General features: G+C 37.7%; 5 protein-coding genes across 8 annotated transcripts; 4 read left to right on the forward strand and 1 right to left on the reverse strand.

Annotated features, from left to right (window-relative positions):
- Window positions 1–35: 35 nt before the first annotated feature.
- On the reverse strand, window positions 36–2,020 carry LOC103857439 (cytochrome b5). The gene is made up of 3 exons (XM_009134622.3): window positions 1,277–2,020; window positions 659–725; window positions 36–559 (listed from the first exon to the last, which is right to left on the reverse strand). Exons 1-3 carry the CDS (start codon window positions 1,361–1,363, stop codon window positions 309–311), a joined length of 405 nt encoding a protein of 134 aa, XP_009132870.1. The 5' UTR covers window positions 1,364–2,020; the 3' UTR covers window positions 36–308.
- Window positions 2,021–2,925: 905 nt separating this feature from the next.
- Window positions 2,926–8,098, forward strand: LOC103857440 (26S proteasome non-ATPase regulatory subunit 1 homolog A). The gene is made up of 13 exons (XM_009134623.3): window positions 2,926–3,241; window positions 3,641–3,710; window positions 3,868–3,973; window positions 4,136–4,244; window positions 4,321–4,489; window positions 4,812–5,272; window positions 5,381–5,516; window positions 5,621–5,869; window positions 5,965–6,185; window positions 6,274–6,532; window positions 6,640–6,872; window positions 6,956–7,475; window positions 7,574–8,098. Exons 1-13 carry the CDS (start codon window positions 3,096–3,098, stop codon window positions 7,907–7,909), a joined length of 3,015 nt encoding a protein of 1,004 aa, XP_009132871.1. The 5' UTR covers window positions 2,926–3,095; the 3' UTR covers window positions 7,910–8,098.
- A 232-nt stretch (window positions 8,099–8,330) lies between these two features.
- On the forward strand, window positions 8,331–10,575 carry LOC103857442 (probable xyloglucan galactosyltransferase GT12). The gene has a single exon (XM_009134624.2). The coding sequence runs from the start codon at window positions 8,869–8,871 to the stop codon at window positions 10,372–10,374; it is 1,506 nt and encodes a 501-aa protein (XP_009132872.1). The 5' UTR covers window positions 8,331–8,868; the 3' UTR covers window positions 10,375–10,575.
- A 242-nt stretch (window positions 10,576–10,817) lies between these two features.
- Window positions 10,818–13,856, forward strand: LOC103857443 (UV radiation resistance-associated gene protein). Of its 4 annotated transcripts, none has more exons than XM_009134627.3 (6): window positions 10,818–11,855; window positions 11,968–12,226; window positions 12,485–12,665; window positions 12,843–12,979; window positions 13,108–13,335; window positions 13,402–13,856. In XM_009134627.3, the coding sequence occupies exons 2-6, from the start codon at window positions 12,062–12,064 to the stop codon at window positions 13,516–13,518; spliced, it is 828 nt and encodes a 275-aa protein (XP_009132875.1). In that variant the 5' UTR covers window positions 10,818–11,855; window positions 11,968–12,061; the 3' UTR covers window positions 13,519–13,856. The 4 variants fall into 4 exon arrangements, with proteins under 4 accessions (XP_009132875.1, XP_009132874.1, XP_009132877.1 ...); XM_009134626.3 differs by having other exon boundaries at window positions 11,986–12,226; XM_009134629.3 differs by having other exon boundaries at window positions 11,998–12,226.
- Window positions 13,857–13,879: 23 nt separating this feature from the next.
- On the forward strand, window positions 13,880–15,746 carry LOC103857444 (small ubiquitin-related modifier 5). Its single transcript, XM_009134630.3, has 3 exons — window positions 13,880–14,268; window positions 15,264–15,413; window positions 15,539–15,746. Exons 1-3 carry the CDS (start codon window positions 14,125–14,127, stop codon window positions 15,608–15,610), a joined length of 366 nt encoding a protein of 121 aa, XP_009132878.1. The 5' UTR covers window positions 13,880–14,124; the 3' UTR covers window positions 15,611–15,746.
- The last annotated feature ends 219 nt before the right edge of the window (window positions 15,747–15,965 follow it).

Consider the following 15,965-nt stretch of genomic DNA (forward strand, 5'->3'; position numbering starts at 1 on the left):
GATTCTTAACTTATACTTAAGCACACCGTCAAACATATCCCTCAAAGTCATAACTCTATTTTGTAATATGAATTATACATCAATATCAGTTGCATTACTGCAAGACTGCTGTTCATATGCAATTTCCATCATAACACTTGATAACAGCGCAGAACAACATTCAAACAACAAGAGATTGGAAACATAGAGACATTAATGAAGAGAGAGAATTCAAGATTTGTCTTCTCAGAAGACTTAAATCTTGTTCTCTCTCTATATATTTGTAAGATGATAAGTAGGAGTAATGCTAAAAAAAAAGAAGAAGAAGACTACGCTGCCTTTGTGTAAATACGAATCCCAACTGCTAAACCGAGAATGGCAAGGGGTACAAGGAACTGGAGGATCTTGATTATGAACTCAGAGGTCTTGTCTTGATTGTAGTGAGGCTGTTTTGGAGGTGTGTATTTGGTTTTCTTTGGTATTGTCGTTGGATCAATCTCTCCAACGTAGTACTGTTCCATCATCTCTCTGGCGCTCTCGCTGTGTCCCACATCCTCAAAATCATCCGTTGCATCCTTCCCTTTAAAAGCAGAAGAATCAATATCAATATCAATATGGATGGATCAACACTACGTATCAAAGCAGAAAGTTTGGACATAGTTGTGGTTTATATACGGACCTGTTGAAGACAAGAGAACTTCATCCCCACCAGGATGGTCTTCAAGGAACTTCGTCACATTATACACCTGCGTTTTTTATAAACTTCTTAGTGTATGAGCAAAGGAACTGTAGTATACTAAAACTTAGTCATCAAGCTTCTGAACTTTTGAAGATTTCTTGTTAAATAAAGAAGATTAAGACATGTTAAGATCCAACACATACCCTAGTTATGATTCCAATGCAAGAAACAATGAAGCTACACAAAGTAAAGTTCATAAGGTTCTTGCTACCTTTTGACTAAACCAAGATCAACCATGTGTCTTGTGTTCATTTTAACTAGAATGAGCAATCAATGGGAACATAACACCAGGATACTAGAAACAAAATACTCCACTAGCATCTATGTTCAGAGATATAATTTGCTTATGAAAATAAACAGAACCTGTTGATGGAACGACACACCAAAACGTTTTAAGTTTACAAGTTTCTTGTGCTTGGACTGAAGCAGACGATACGCATTTCACAAACTAATCAATGACTCTTAACAGGAAACAAGTTGTTTCTGAAACTTCAAAAGCTTAATCCCGCGCAAACACCTAGTTTCAAAGCTGAGAATAAAGAGAAAGAAGGAAGAAACCTTTCCACTGATGACAATCCAACAGTCATTAGCGTGGTTGTGTTTTGAAACTTCTGAAAGTGTGAAGATCTTTGCTTCCTCCCTCATTGTTTTTGCTTCTTTACCAGAAATAATAATTCCCACCAGAACCTGACACAGCCAGATTTAAAGCTAAAAAATTAATAGGAGTACCGAGAGACAGAGTTGTTGAGACAGGACCGATCCTACAAATCCGGTTCGGCTCGTTAAATCGAATTACGAGTGTGTGATACTGATTGAGTTAAATTGATAGATTTCTTCTCATTTACTGTGTAACTTTGTGCTACACTGCTACTCCACTATTTTAAGACATTTTGGTATTCATCTGACTGATTTTTGGAAAAACATGTACCAATGTTAAACCGATGGGTTCATTGGTTTGGTATAGTTGCTATCCCCGGGTGGGTGGGGTAGGTGGGCAGTGCAAATGCTGCGGTTTTGCTCTAATTTTGCCTTTTTCATCCAAGATCGGTTGGTGAATGATGTACAATAAATTTGTTTATGATATAGAATAATTCTCTTAAAAATATTCGAAATTTTATATATTTTTAGGACAAAATTTGTTTTTAAAAATTATGAAACTGATGTTTTCTGCTGATTTTTTGTTTTGTTTTTATGACGCATATGATGAAAATAGCATAAGAGAATAAAGTTGATACCCAAATAAATAGAAAAATTGTATATGTATATTTTCCTTTTCTTAGATAATTCCTCTTTTGTTCCTTTTTGAAGGATTTCATCTTGTATAAATAAAAATAAGAGAAAAAGACTAGGATAGCACCAAACCAAGTTTTTGTTTCCAAAGTAGCACTCAAGGCCCAAAATCACAAAATAGGTTTCATTAAAGAGGTAAATATACACTTATACCCCTTGGGTTAATTAATTCAAACCTTACGATTTAGAGTTAAGGGGTGGAGTTTTGGAATTAGGGTTTAAAATTTTATAAAAAATAAATACTAAAATAAAAAATAAAAATTTAAAAACAGTTTCAAAAAATATTTTTAAATTATAAAAAGAAAATTTGAAAAAAATAAAAAAAAAATTCGAAAAAAAAATTACAAAAAAAAAATTTATAAAATTTCGAATCTGAAAACATATAATCTGAAACTATAAATTTTTTTTTTTTTAATTTATTTTTGTTTGTTTATTTAATTTTAAACCAAAGGTATTAGGGATATTTTACCCTTTAATGAATGTCATTTTTGTGACTTTCTTCTTCTAGTGCTATTTTTGAGACATAAACTTCAAAAAGTGTTATTATTGACAATTGCCCTAAAAATAAACACTGAGATATTAAAAAAAAACAAGTCCATCAATCGAGATAATTAATCTTTTGTCAAACTGTGATCCAAAAAGCAAAAGAAAAATCCACATCTTTCATCTTAAGGTATTTGTTATTTTATTAATGAGTTGCAATAAATCTGATCGTTATAATATTATTTGGCAATTGAAATATAAACTAACAAAACTACCCAATTTGAACAAGTATTCGACTATTGTGGCAATTTATGAAGTTTAAATTTATTGGGATCTAATAACAATATACAGAAAATAGTAGACCAAAAGTGTAATTAACGTATATATCAGGAGAAGTTGTTAATATCCTGACTTGTTGGGTAAGTCTCCTAAATATTCGATAAGTTCCTCAGCTCATTTGCATCCAACTCCCTCACTACTACTTTCATTCTTTTACTTCGAATCCGGTAGAGAGATTCAAGACGAGTCTCTTTCGTCGGAGGGTTTCTATCTAGTTCGTCATCTGATTTAGGGTTTTGTCAGCTTCGATTAGCGTTCGTAATCAATGGCCGCCGCTATGGTTAGTTCCGCCGGAGGGTTGCTGGCAATGCTGAACGAGCCTCAGCCTTCCTTGAAGCATCACGCGCTCTCGCATCTCAACAACTTGGTTGATCGGTTCTGGCCCGAGATCTCCACCAGTGTCCCCATCATGTAAATTCTCTAACTTTTTCTTTGTTTTCCGATTTGAGAATTAGGGTTTTTGATTCAAGTGAAGATTTGGATTTGTTCTTGGGTCTTCTCGGTTTAATGGTTAGGATAAGAAAGGAAAGTGCTTTTCTTTTAGATGATCAGCTTTAGCAAGTCTCTGTAGTGATCTTTGTAGATTATGAATGAGTCCGAGTTTAGCAAAAAGTTGTCTATGTGTAATTGAGTTCTTTTACCAATATAATGTAGACACTTGGATTCCTTTTTCTTCCTTGTCTTACCTGCTAGTGATATTAGATCAAAGGTGTAGAGGCTGTGCTGGCACAGGGATTTGGTTTTGTGAAACTATTAGTTGTTAGATCTCTAGAGTGATATGTTTAACTCAAGAGACGTTTCTGTTTGCAGAGAGAGTTTATATGAAGATGAAGAATTCGATTTGCATCAAAGGCAGCTTGCTGCTTTGCTTGTCTCTAAGGTACGTTCCAGCGTTTTTGCTAACTTTAAGTGTTGTCTGCTTAGAGAATAGAGATGATATTTGCTATATATATATATGTTAGTGACAAATTGTGTAATTGTTACACTAAAAGCTTGATTGTTGTTTCTTCCCTCGATGATTCGAATATTTGTCTCAGGTTTTCTATTACTTGGGCGAGCTCAATGATTCGTTGTCTTACGCCCTTGGAGCTGGGCCCTCATTTGATGTTTCAGAAGATACTGATTATGTTCATACGCTTCTAGGTGAGGATTGAGAAGCTTGTTTCTGTGTTTACTCTTTTTTTTTTGCGATTCACTCACTATAACTCTAGCTAGGGTACTGTTGACTGCAATATGCATGGAAGATAAGAATGTATCAAATCTGGATGAATGTTTGCTCACCAGATGCTTTTGTTTTTTTTTCAGCCAAAGCAATTGATGAATATGCCAGTCTCAGATCTAAGGCATTTGAGTCAAATGAGATGGTGGACATTGATTCCAGGCTCGAGGCCATTGTTGAAAGAATGCTTGAAAAGTATGTATGCCGAAAAATCTAATGCTCTAGTCATCTTAGTGTCTCAATTATTCTTACGTGGTTTTGCCTTTTGCAGATGTATCACTGATGGGAAGTATCAACAGGCTATGGGCATTGCCATAGAATGCCGGAGATTGGATAAGTTGGAGGAAGCTATCACAAAGAGCGATAATGTTGAGGGAACTTTATCATATTGCATCAATGTTTCTCATTCCTTTGTTAACCGCAGAGAGTATAGACATGAGGTAAGACTAATAGTCTCAGACTTTGATTGAATAGAAAATATATGTTCTGATACTATTGATTGAGAGTAGAACAGTATGGTTTTGCCTCATCTGGCAGATATTGTGAGCATTTAGTAGTCTCTATGTTGCATCTTCCCAGTACCATGTCTGGTAGTCTCATGTATAGCATTCACTGTCTCTAAGCTGTAACTGAAATCCTATTCCAGTTCTCGTGAACCTATCTGAGATGTGTCAAGCTTGTATTGAAAATGTCCTCTTTCTTGGTTTATCTTAGTTTAGTCTTTATTTGGAAGAGTGATGACATCCTTGTCTATTCTTTCAGGTGCTTACCTTACTTGTTAAAGTCTACCAGCAGCTGTCTTCTCCTGATTATTTGAGCATTTGCCAATGCCTCATGTTTTTGGATGAACCACAAGGTGTTGCAACCATTTTGGAGAAGCTTCTTCGCTCAGAGAGCAAGGATGATGCTTTATTGGCATTGCAAATTGCATTTGATCTTGTGGAGAATGAGCACCAGGCCTTTCTCTTGAGTGTTAGAGATCGCCTTCCTGCTCCCAAAACACGCCCTGTAGAAGCAGTTCAGGCTGTTGAAACGACTACGGCTCCGACTGAGAATCCTTCAGGAGATGTTCCGATGGCGGATGGAACTCCAGCTCCGACAATTGTGCACGAGACGGATCCAGTTGACGCTACATATGCTGAGAGGCTAACCAAGATTAAGGGAATTTTATCTGGGGAGACATCTATTCAGCTGACGCTTCAGTTTCTTTACAGCCACAACAAGTAAGCTACTGTTAAAGTTTTGACATCTTGAAAGGGGATACGTACTATAAAAAAAAGTCTAGTTCAGGAAGTAATCATATGTTTCATTGATAATATTGTCTTCTGTAGATCGGACCTGCTGATACTAAAGACAATCAAACAGTCTGTCGAGATGCGAAACAGTGTTTGCCACAGTGCTACAATATATGCTAATGCCATTATGCATGCTGGAACTACAGTGGACACTTTTCTTAGAGAGAATTTGGTAAATGTTCACTTCCACTGTCACATTTCTTTATGTTTGCGGTTGACTGTGTGGCTTAGTGTTTATAACTCTCTTTTATTTTTTGTTCTTTTTGAAATTGACAGGATTGGCTAAGCAGGGCCACCAATTGGGCTAAATTTAGTGCTACAGCCGGATTAGGTGTTATTCACAGAGGTCACCTGCAACAGGGTAGGTCATTGATGGCTCCATACTTGCCTCAGGGTGGAGCAGGTGGCGGCGGGAGTCCCTATTCAGAAGGAGGCGCTTTGTATGCCCTTGGACTTATCCATGCAAACCATGGCGAGGGCATCAAAGAATTTCTTCGTGACAGCTTACGCAGTACTAATGTTGAGGTGATTAGTTGATATCTTACTTGATATAGTCTCTCTAACTTCCCTGTCAGCCTCTTTGCTCAAAGATAATTTTGTATTGTGAACTGTGGATGCAGGTCATTCAACATGGAGCTTGTTTAGGTCTTGGTTTGTCAGCTATTGGGACAGCTGATGAAGAGATATACGATGATGTCAAAAGCGTGCTTTACACTGACAGTGCTGTTGCTGGTGAAGCTGCTGGTATCAGCATGGGTTTATTATTGGTTGGAACTGCGACTGAAAAAGCAAGCGAGATGCTCGCTTACGCTCATGAGACACAGCATGAGAAGATAATAAGGTAATGTTGGGGGAAGTTTTTTGGTGATGAGAGTCCATGGTATTTTGAACTAGCATTTCAATAATCAGCATTCTCGTGTGATTTTTAGGGGATTGGCTCTAGGTATAGCTCTTACAGTGTACGGCAGAGAAGAAGGAGCTGACACCTTGATTGAGCAGATGACTAGAGATCAAGATCCTATCATCCGTTATGGTGGCATGTACGCACTGGCATTGGCTTACAGTGGAACAGCAAACAATAAGGCAATTCGCCAATTGCTTCACTTTGCTGTATCTGATGTCAGTGATGATGTTAGAAGGACTGCTGTTCTGGCACTTGGATTCGTCTTATACTCTGATCCAGAGCAGGTCAGTTTCAGACGCTCTCTTGTGACCAAAAACTTCGATATCTGTAGTGCTTCTAAGGATTTTGTGTTTGCTTGTCTTGATTTCATTGAATTTTTTCTTTTCTGCAGACTCCCCGTATTGTATCATTACTTTCTGAATCGTACAACCCACATGTTCGCTATGGAGCGGCACTTGCAGTAGGTATCTCTTGTGCAGGCACTGGCCTCAGCGAAGCAATATCCTTGTTGGAGCCACTTACATCAGATGTGGTTGACTTTGTTCGTCAAGGTGCATTGATTGCAATGGCCATGGTGATGGTCCAAATTAGCGAAGCAAGCGATTCTCGTGTTGGAAAATTTAGGTTAGTACATATCTATTTCTCTTCAGCACTAGGAGGTAGAGAATATTTTGGTAGACTGATATTTTTTGTATAATGTTTTGCAGGCGCCAACTTGAGAAGATCATACTCGACAAGCACGAAGATACAATGAGCAAGATGGGAGCGATTCTGGCCTCTGGTATCCTCGACGCCGGTGGTAGGAACGTTACTATAAGACTGCTCTCTAAGACCAAACATGACAAAGTCACTGCTGTCATCGGCCTCGCTGTCTTCAGCCAGTTTTGGTATTGGTACCCTCTGATCTACTTCATTAGTTTGGCTTTCTCGCCAACCGCTTTCATCGGATTAAACTACGACCTTAAGGTCCCAAAGTTCGAGTTCATGTCACATGCAAAACCGTCTTTGTTTGAGTACCCAAAACCCACCACTGTTGCTACCGCCAATACCGCTGCCAAACTTCCAACCGCTGTTCTCTCAACCTCCGTTAAAGCCAAAGCTAGGGCTAAGAAAGAAGCAGAGCAGAAAGCTAATGCTGAGAAAACTTCTGGTGCCGAAAAGTCTGTCAATGAAAGTGGCTCTGGAAAAGAAAAAGGATCAACTGAAAAGGAAGGAGACGCTATGCAGGTAATGTATTAGATTTCTATCATCTTCTTCTTATAAAGTTTATAGTGTTTGGATCGTCTGGGATTTGAAAGAAAGTCTCTGTCTCCATGAACTGTCAGGTTGATAGCAGTGCAACGGCTGAGAAGAAAGCTGCTGAGCCAGAGCCAGCGTTTGAGATTCTAGTAAACCCAGCTAGAGTAGTCCCAGCTCAAGAGAAGTACATTAAACTGCTTGAAGACAGCAGATACGTACCGGTGAAGCTAGCTCCATCTGGTTTCGTTCTTCTCAAAGACTTGCGTGAACACGAGCCAGAGGTTCTCTCTCTGACCGATGCACCAACTTCAACAGCTTCTCCTGCAACTGGTGCAGCGGCGGCTACACAAGGAACCACAGCCTCGGCTATGGCCGTTGATGACGAGCCACAACCTCCACAAGCCTTTGAATACGCATCATGATTTTATTCTTTTAAAAATTAGGGGGAATGTTGTTGGTTCTGTTGAAAGACGCAAAAAAAAAAAACAGATCTTTGGATTTTTGAGACTGCTTCTTGTCATTTGAAAATTGAACTCTAAGTTCAAGTACGATCTTGTGTTAACTTCTCGTTTGATCATTATCTAAATTTCAGTCGTTTTATTTTCATGTCATCTAAACGTGTGGTGTGATAAAAGTGGCTAAATGGTACGTTGTAAACTGAACTAAACCATTTAATTTAGCTAAATGCAACCGTTATTGATTAAGACACGGTTTAAGCTTAAAAAAAAAAAAGAACATACGTCAAGAATGCAGATTCAGCTAATTGTGACGGAAATCTGATAATAGAGATACTGATAATCTTGACATGAATAATCCAATAGAGATTATTTCCAGCAGATTGGCTGTTGTATTGTTTCCCAAAGAGTAATATTGGATTATAATTGTATTTTGCTACTGAAATAAAATCTTCCTTCAAAGAGAAGTATTTTCTTACATTCAATATAATTCAACATAAGTGGTTCACAGGACCATGTTTTCTAAAATGGCCATAAATTCAATTAGAATCAAGGAGTTGAAACTGAACGATCGAGTAAGTACTTTTGGTATACTCTTAAACTGCAAATATATTATTAGTATAAATAATTATTAATTTCTGGTAATTTATTTCCCTATCAATACCAATGTAAAAGAAAAGTTGAGATCTCTTTTGACAAATGTATCTATGAGTGACTATGATGGAAACTTCATTAAAACAGAGAGATGTATTTGAATAGAATCCATTGAATACAAATCATCATAAATGGTATATTTTCTTTATTTGGGAAACATAATTAAAACCATTAACAAAGAAGATGAAACTTCTCTGAGACCAAATCCTTTTAGTCTTTGTTTTATATAACAACTACCGTTTTCTTACACACGAGTTAAAAAAAAAACATAGATGATGAAACCAGTTCCAAGGCTTTGGGTTGTCATCCCGGTTACGTTTGTGTTCTGTCTCTTCGTTCTGTTTCAACTCCAGATATCAAACTTGTTCGGAAAAAATCTCCAAATCACTCATCAAGTAAACAACTTCTTCATCTCCATCGCCTCTTCTTCACATCATCAAACCCCAAGCCCCACCAGATTTGCAAATGAGAGCGATGGAAACAGAGCAAAACAGCCCGAAGAAGAAGAAACTTGTGCAGGAAGGTACATATATATGCACAACATCCCAAGCATATTTAACGACGACATCATTCAAGACTGTAAAACACTCATCAAATGGTTCACCATGTGTCCCTTCATGGTCAATTCCGGCCTCGGCTCCCAGGTTTCACTATCCGATAACAAGACAGCTCGTGTCTTAACCTCGAAAACCGGTTCTTGGTACGCAACAAACCAGTTCTTGCTAGCGGTTATCTTCCGAGAGAGGATGAAACATTACGAGTGTTTGACCAACGATTCATCTCTAGCCTCAGCGTTCTACGTCCCGTACTATGCGGGTTTTGACGTGAGCCGTCACCTCTGGGGATACAATACAACGGTTAGAGACGAACTCGGTATAAAGCTTGCTAAATGGCTAAGAGAAAGACCCGAGTGGAGGAAGATGAACGGTCGAGATCACTTCTTTGTAACGGGAAGGATCGGTTGGGACTTCAGGAGAGGTTTAGATGATGATTCAGCGTGGGGAAGCAAACTGATGCTGTTACCAGAGTTCTCTAACATGACGATGTTATCGATAGAAACCACTGCTTGGACTAATGAGTTTGCGGTTCCTTATCCTACTTACTTCCATCCCAAGAGCTTGTCCGAGGTCAGGAGATGGCAGAGGAAGGTGAAGAGCGTGAAGAGGAAGTATTTGTATTCTTTCGTTGGAGCTCCAAGGCCTAACATGGATGGATCTATAAGGGGTGAGATTATAAAGCAATGCCTTGCGTCTCACGGTAGGTGCAAGTTTCTTAATTGTAATAAAGGTCAAGATTGCGATAACCCGGTTAAGGTGATGGAAGTGTTCCAACGTTCGGTTTTCTGTTTACAACCTAGGGGAGATTCATATACTAGGAGATCGATATTTGATTCGATTTTAGCCGGTTGTATACCGGTTTTCTTCCATCCCGGCTCGGGTTATAACCAGTATATGTGGTATTTTCCAAAGGATTATAAGAAGTACTCGGTTTACATACCGGAGAAAGGGATGAAGGATGGAACGGTTAGTCTTAGGAGTTTATTGGGTAGGATTGATTGGGGGAGTATTGTGACGATGAGGGATGAAGTTGTGAAGATGATACCGAAGATAATATACACTAAACCGGGATTGGTTGGACCGGAGAAGATTGATGATGCGTTTGAGATTGCAGTGGATAGGGTTATTGAGAGGGTAGCAATGGTTAAGAGGATGATGGAAGAAGGGAAATATCTTCAGAGTGAGTATTCACAGACAAGGGACTTGAAAAAACTTGAGTGAAAATCACATGGAAAACAATTGTTTTTTTTTTTGTTGTTGTTATTATTTTGTTAGATTTATAAGAAAGGTGAGTGAAAATCAGATAATAACATGTTTGGAAGAAGATAAAGAGATTGCTTAAGACTTTCTTATGGTTGGAATACTAGATAGCAAATAGCATGCTCAAAATGTATTATATGCATAATTACATATTTCTCTCTTTTTCTTCCTTTTGCTTTCTTCTTCCGAATACGTTCCATAAGTTGTGGAGCAAGAACAATATTGAATGTAATCACTAACCACCCCAAAGAAAATGAATACAAGACTTACTATGGAATAGTTAGCCTTGCTCACAGGTAACTGGTAGTGATTTGAAAATACGAGGTCGTGCAAATGAAAGTTCAAAGAAGAAGCATATCACACATTGTAAATCCTAAGTTATATTATTTGTTGAATAAAAAAAATGTTAATAGTGCTATCCAAATTCAATATGAACCATAATTCTTTCTTTCTTACAAAAAAAATTATTTCTTTCTCTGTTCTTATTTTACTTTTCCAAAAGGAAAAAGGTGACATTGGACGTGGATTAAATATATTCTCGTAATATAAATTCTAATTTAATTTCATTCTATTTTGTAGTAAAAAAAGGTAATGGATAAAAAAGTAATATTATATCATTATTTTATTTTTTAGAGTAATCTTATTTTTACTCCATTATAGAATTAAAAATATAATAGAATTAGTGATAATTTTATTTTTATTCTCAGATGAAGTTTGGACCAAAAATAAAGCGAAATTAAAGATGATGATATAGCAACACCACTTGTATCATCATCTTTGTTTGGCCTTTTTTCATTAAACGAAAAAAATCTGAAGGAACGAATAATTGGTCCAAAATTGGAGTAACCGGTATGAAAGAATTGGTTTAGTTAAATGAATCATACTTTACACGAGAAATCGCATTCAATTGGGCGGATCTAACGGTCCCTACTGCTTTAACCCACTCTTCAGAAAATACCCGCCCGCAAATATCTGACCCGGACGAGTCTCTCTCAAAGTAACAAACCTTCAAAGAAAAATCTGCGAAAATCGAATCAGCCCGAGAAGCTTCTCCACCCTCAATACTTCGATTCCACGCATCGATCTCGCATCAATCCACCGCCACTTGATCGAGTTTTTTTTCTCATTCCGATCAGCTAAAGTTAGGGTTTTTGATCATTTCTGATCCGATCAACGCTCCTTCAAAATTGGTGATGAAAGTCGAATGAAGAGATTTGGATCTTCTCGTCGCGTAGTCTCTGAGACAATTGCTGATGGAAAGAGAAACGGGGCCGAGTTCGTCGGAGAAGCCGAGAAGAGGCGATCGAGAAGAGGATGTGAAGGTTATCGAGTGGGAAGAGTTCGACCATGAGCTCACTCGGCTATGGAGTCTTTCCTCTGCTCTGAAGTTAGCCACAGAGAAGAAGCTAAGCCTACAGCCCAAACTCGAGTCTCTTATTCAGGTTTTTTTCTCTTACCCATGTGCTTTGTCTGGTCCTAATCTAGTAATGCACTACTTAGTTAAAGTTTGAGACTTTCAGCATAAGAAGTTACCTTGTTTTTTTATCTACTCAGTGAGCTTTAATTGCTTAGCCCGCGGATTAGCGGGCGGCCAAATTTCGGGCAGGTTAGTGCTGATTCATTGAGACGCGCTAATGAGCTTGAAGAAATGCGTCAGAGGCTGGAAGCAAGAAAGTTGCTGGTGGAGAAGACGTCAGCTGCTTGCAAAGTCACCGAGCAGGATGTTAAAGTGAAAGAGGATAGTCTCAGTGCAGAGGTGAGATCTTTGCTAGTTGGCGGTACAACCCTCTCAATCGCTAAAAGCAAATTGCAGGTATGTTCTCATTCAATACAATAGAAGAAAACAAGATTCTTAAGAAGGCAAATGCAGCACTTGTACATTTCATTTGGGATTTGGCTAGTTCAAAGTATTTGCTTCCTTGCTTCCTTTTCTTCATTCAACTGTCTCTTAGTTTTGTTATGAGACAGTGATGTGATGACAGTTTTTCTGCTGTATATATTCTTCGTGCTATGAAGAAGTGGCGAATGATTGAATCATAGATTCACTTTTTTTGCTTCATTTTCTTTACAGGAGTCAAACTGCCAACTAGAAGGAGAGAGTGGTTACACTCATCTAAAGATTGTTACGAGTAAGCTAAGAAAGAGGCACCAGTACATGGTATCCCAAGTTTCATTTATCTATCCCTTGAAGATTGAGGCTGGACCTTCGCAAGACCAAGAACTGGAGTCACTTCCAGGTGGCAGTAGATTAGGTCAGTTGTATTATATGAGTCTAAACGACGTTATACTTTGATGAAAACCCAACTCATTGACTCTTGACATTGCTTTCAGCACTAACTTTGACTTTTGTTGTCCTAAGTGTTTTGAAAAACGTTCTTTGTTGCAGTATCTAACCCTCTTTACTTGCTTATATGTATGGCTTTAAGTAGGAACTAAGCCTGTGAGTCAAGGATCCGTGAGAATCCTGGGGTTGCCTTTTAGTATGGCCCCGTTTACAAAGATGAGCTTCTTCACTGACAAGAAAGAAGTTCAGAAGTCGGCAACTGCCCTAGGATATGTAGCTCATGTGTGTTCTCGCTACTGACTAAAAACTTGCTTCATACTTTAATTTTCCTGTGTGTCGGCAACTGCCCTTAACTCTCTCGGCCTTGGTTGGATAGAAAGTACTAAAGGCTTCCTTTTTGGATGTTGCAGGCCGTGTCCCTATTAGCTCCTTACTTGGGAGTGCCTATTCGTTATCCTTTGCGCCTAGGTGGTTCCAAAACGTATATTCGAGACTATGCGCCTTACATTGAGCCTTCGTCATCAGACATGTCTGCGATCTCCACTCTTTCCCAAAACTATAAGTTTGTAGAATTCCCTCTGTTTTTGGATGGGCAAGATACAACTCGAGCTGCCTATGCTGTCTTCTTATTGAACAAGGTTAGTTAAAGAAAGTTTTTCTGTTCTGTTCCTCTCCTCTGGTCTAACTGTAGTATCATATCACAGAACATCGAGCAGCTCCTGAACTTTGTTGGGGTTAACAGTCTAGGGCCACGTCAGGTTCTAGCTAACCTCAAGGAGCTAATCAGAATCATCCAGTCACCAGATTATATACATTCTTGACGATGGATGATGAAGATATCCAACACTGTTTTTTTCTTCCTGTAGATGAATCAACTACTTCTCACACAGCTTCACTGTCTCTTACTTTTTTTTTTTTTGCATCTTCTCAAGTGGACAGTTTTTGGGGATAAAAGGTTTAGATTTTTGTAATCGTCAGAGAACGCATACACAGGGACATTCTCTTTAGAATGATACTTATCTCTGTAAGTGTGATACTTTTCCTGGTTTGGAGATAGTCAAAGAAAGTCTAGTTTCGTATAAGTCCTAACAGATGTATTGTATTTGCTTTTTGGAATATGTTTTACCATCCAAGTTAATAAGGAGCCTCTTGTTTTTTTCTCTTCTGAGTTCTGTTGATATGATGATGATTCGAAGGCAATGAAAACACAAGACAAAGGGTAAAAAGGGAACTTCCAAAGTAAAAAAGACAAAGGACCAGTAGTGGGTAGTCTTTGCTTTGTTACATTGAACCAGTGGTTGTCTTAGGTTGGGATTGTCCTTAAATACTCGAAGCTCGTCACTTTCATAATTTTCTTCAACTTTGCTCTCTAGAAATTTAGAAACCTCAAAAATCTCCTAAAAGCTTCTAAATTAAAAATCTCAACAATGGTGGATTCTGTTTCCATAAGCTCTGATTCTTTTGAAACAAATAAATCTCCACCTCTCGACCAAAAAAAAAATGAACAGAAATCTCCACCTCCTGAATCATCAAGCCAAAAGAAGATTATGATCAAGGTCAAGAGCCAACAGGTCTTTAATCTCTCTCTTTCTCTGTATGCATGACTGCATCTTTAAGCTTTTTGGCTGCTATGAAATTGTTTTGTTCCTTTTTCTTTCCCTAAATAGAAACTTCTCTTTCGCATTTGCTACTGTTCTTCGAGTTTTTCACCTTCTCTCACCCTTCCATTTCTTCACCTATAAGTCAACAACAGTTTTAGACAATAGTTACAAGTTACAATATGTTTTTTTTTTTTGAAAATGCAAGTTACAATATGTTCTTCACAAAAACTTTTTTTTTTTTTTTTTTTTTGAATGAATGTTAAATTTATTCATCAAAAAAGCCTTATTACATAAATGCATCCTGTTTGTTATGTAAACCTCAAGCAAACATCACCCTTTTACAAACTATTTTGGAACCAAAATTGCATTAACTCTCCTGCTCCCTTAATACCTTTCTTCCGCATCACACTGAACTTGTTTCTGATACTTTTATCAAGCAGTCTTTTAAGCACCCCCAATGGCAACAACTTGTCACCATGCCTGATCTTGTTTCGCTCTCTCCAAATCGCATACAGAACTACTTGAAAAGCGTATCTTATACAAAACAGACTTCTCTTCTCCCTTGATGAATCATTTATAAACTCCATAATCTCCGACCAATGCTTGGTAAAAGAGTTACCCATTATACCTTTTGCCATAAACTCCCAAAGTTTGGATGTGTAATCACACTCGAAAAACAAATGATTCCTTGACTCCTGCGCAGAACGACAAAGCACACAAGTTGAATCTACTCCATGACTCCATTTAACCACACAATCCATTGTTGATAGCCTGTCTCTAGAGGCTAACCATACCATAAACGCATATCTGGGAGTAGTTTGAGGAAACCATATCCCACTGGCCCAAGAACATAAAGGAGAACTTCCTCTCAACTTTTTAACATATTTATTAAAACTCTTGTTTGAAAGAAAAAAACAAATATCAAAAATCTTAAAATATATATTTGAGAAATGGGAAACGCACAGGACGGAGGAGAGGATCTGTACAAGATTGGTGAGAATGCACCTCTAAAGAAACTAATGACTGCTTACTGCGTGAAGAAGAATTTAGATCGAAGTACTGTCAGATTCATCTTTAAGAAAAAGGGTCTCAAACCACGACATACTCCTTCTCAGGTTCTGTTTATCTCTCCGTGGCCTATTCCCATTTTTACCTTCTGAATTTCTCCTATGAATTACTCTCAATTTACCCCGAAAATGAAACTGTTAATATTTAACAAATTCACTTTTTTTAACCACAGCTAAAGATGGAAGATAACGATATCATTGATATAGTCACGGAACAAGGCGGTGGCGGTCCTTACACCGCTTGATGTCGCCGGAGTTTCAAGTCTCCAGAATAAGAAAAGAAAATTTTAGTTATTGTTGCACCTTATGTCTGTCTGAACGCTTGTTGTCCAGTTGATTTTAATTCGTGATATTAATATAATTTCTATGTGATTTACAAAATACCATCAAAATATTAGTTAAATGTGAAAATATTATTAAAAGTAAAATATATATTAAACTGACAACCGATGCAATATACATTTTCAAAAATTATATTCCATTCAAATCTTACAAGTTAACAAATAAATGAAAACTACTTTTAAATAATTTAAAAAGTTAAAATATACTCATCAATAAAAAGAATGTGAGATATTTTAGAAATTATCTGCACAAATATAG

This window comes from Brassica rapa, chromosome A03 (assembly GCF_000309985.2).
Source record: "Brassica rapa cultivar Chiifu-401-42 chromosome A03, CAAS_Brap_v3.01, whole genome shotgun sequence".
Taxonomy (NCBI): domain Eukaryota; kingdom Viridiplantae; phylum Streptophyta; class Magnoliopsida; order Brassicales; family Brassicaceae; genus Brassica; species Brassica rapa.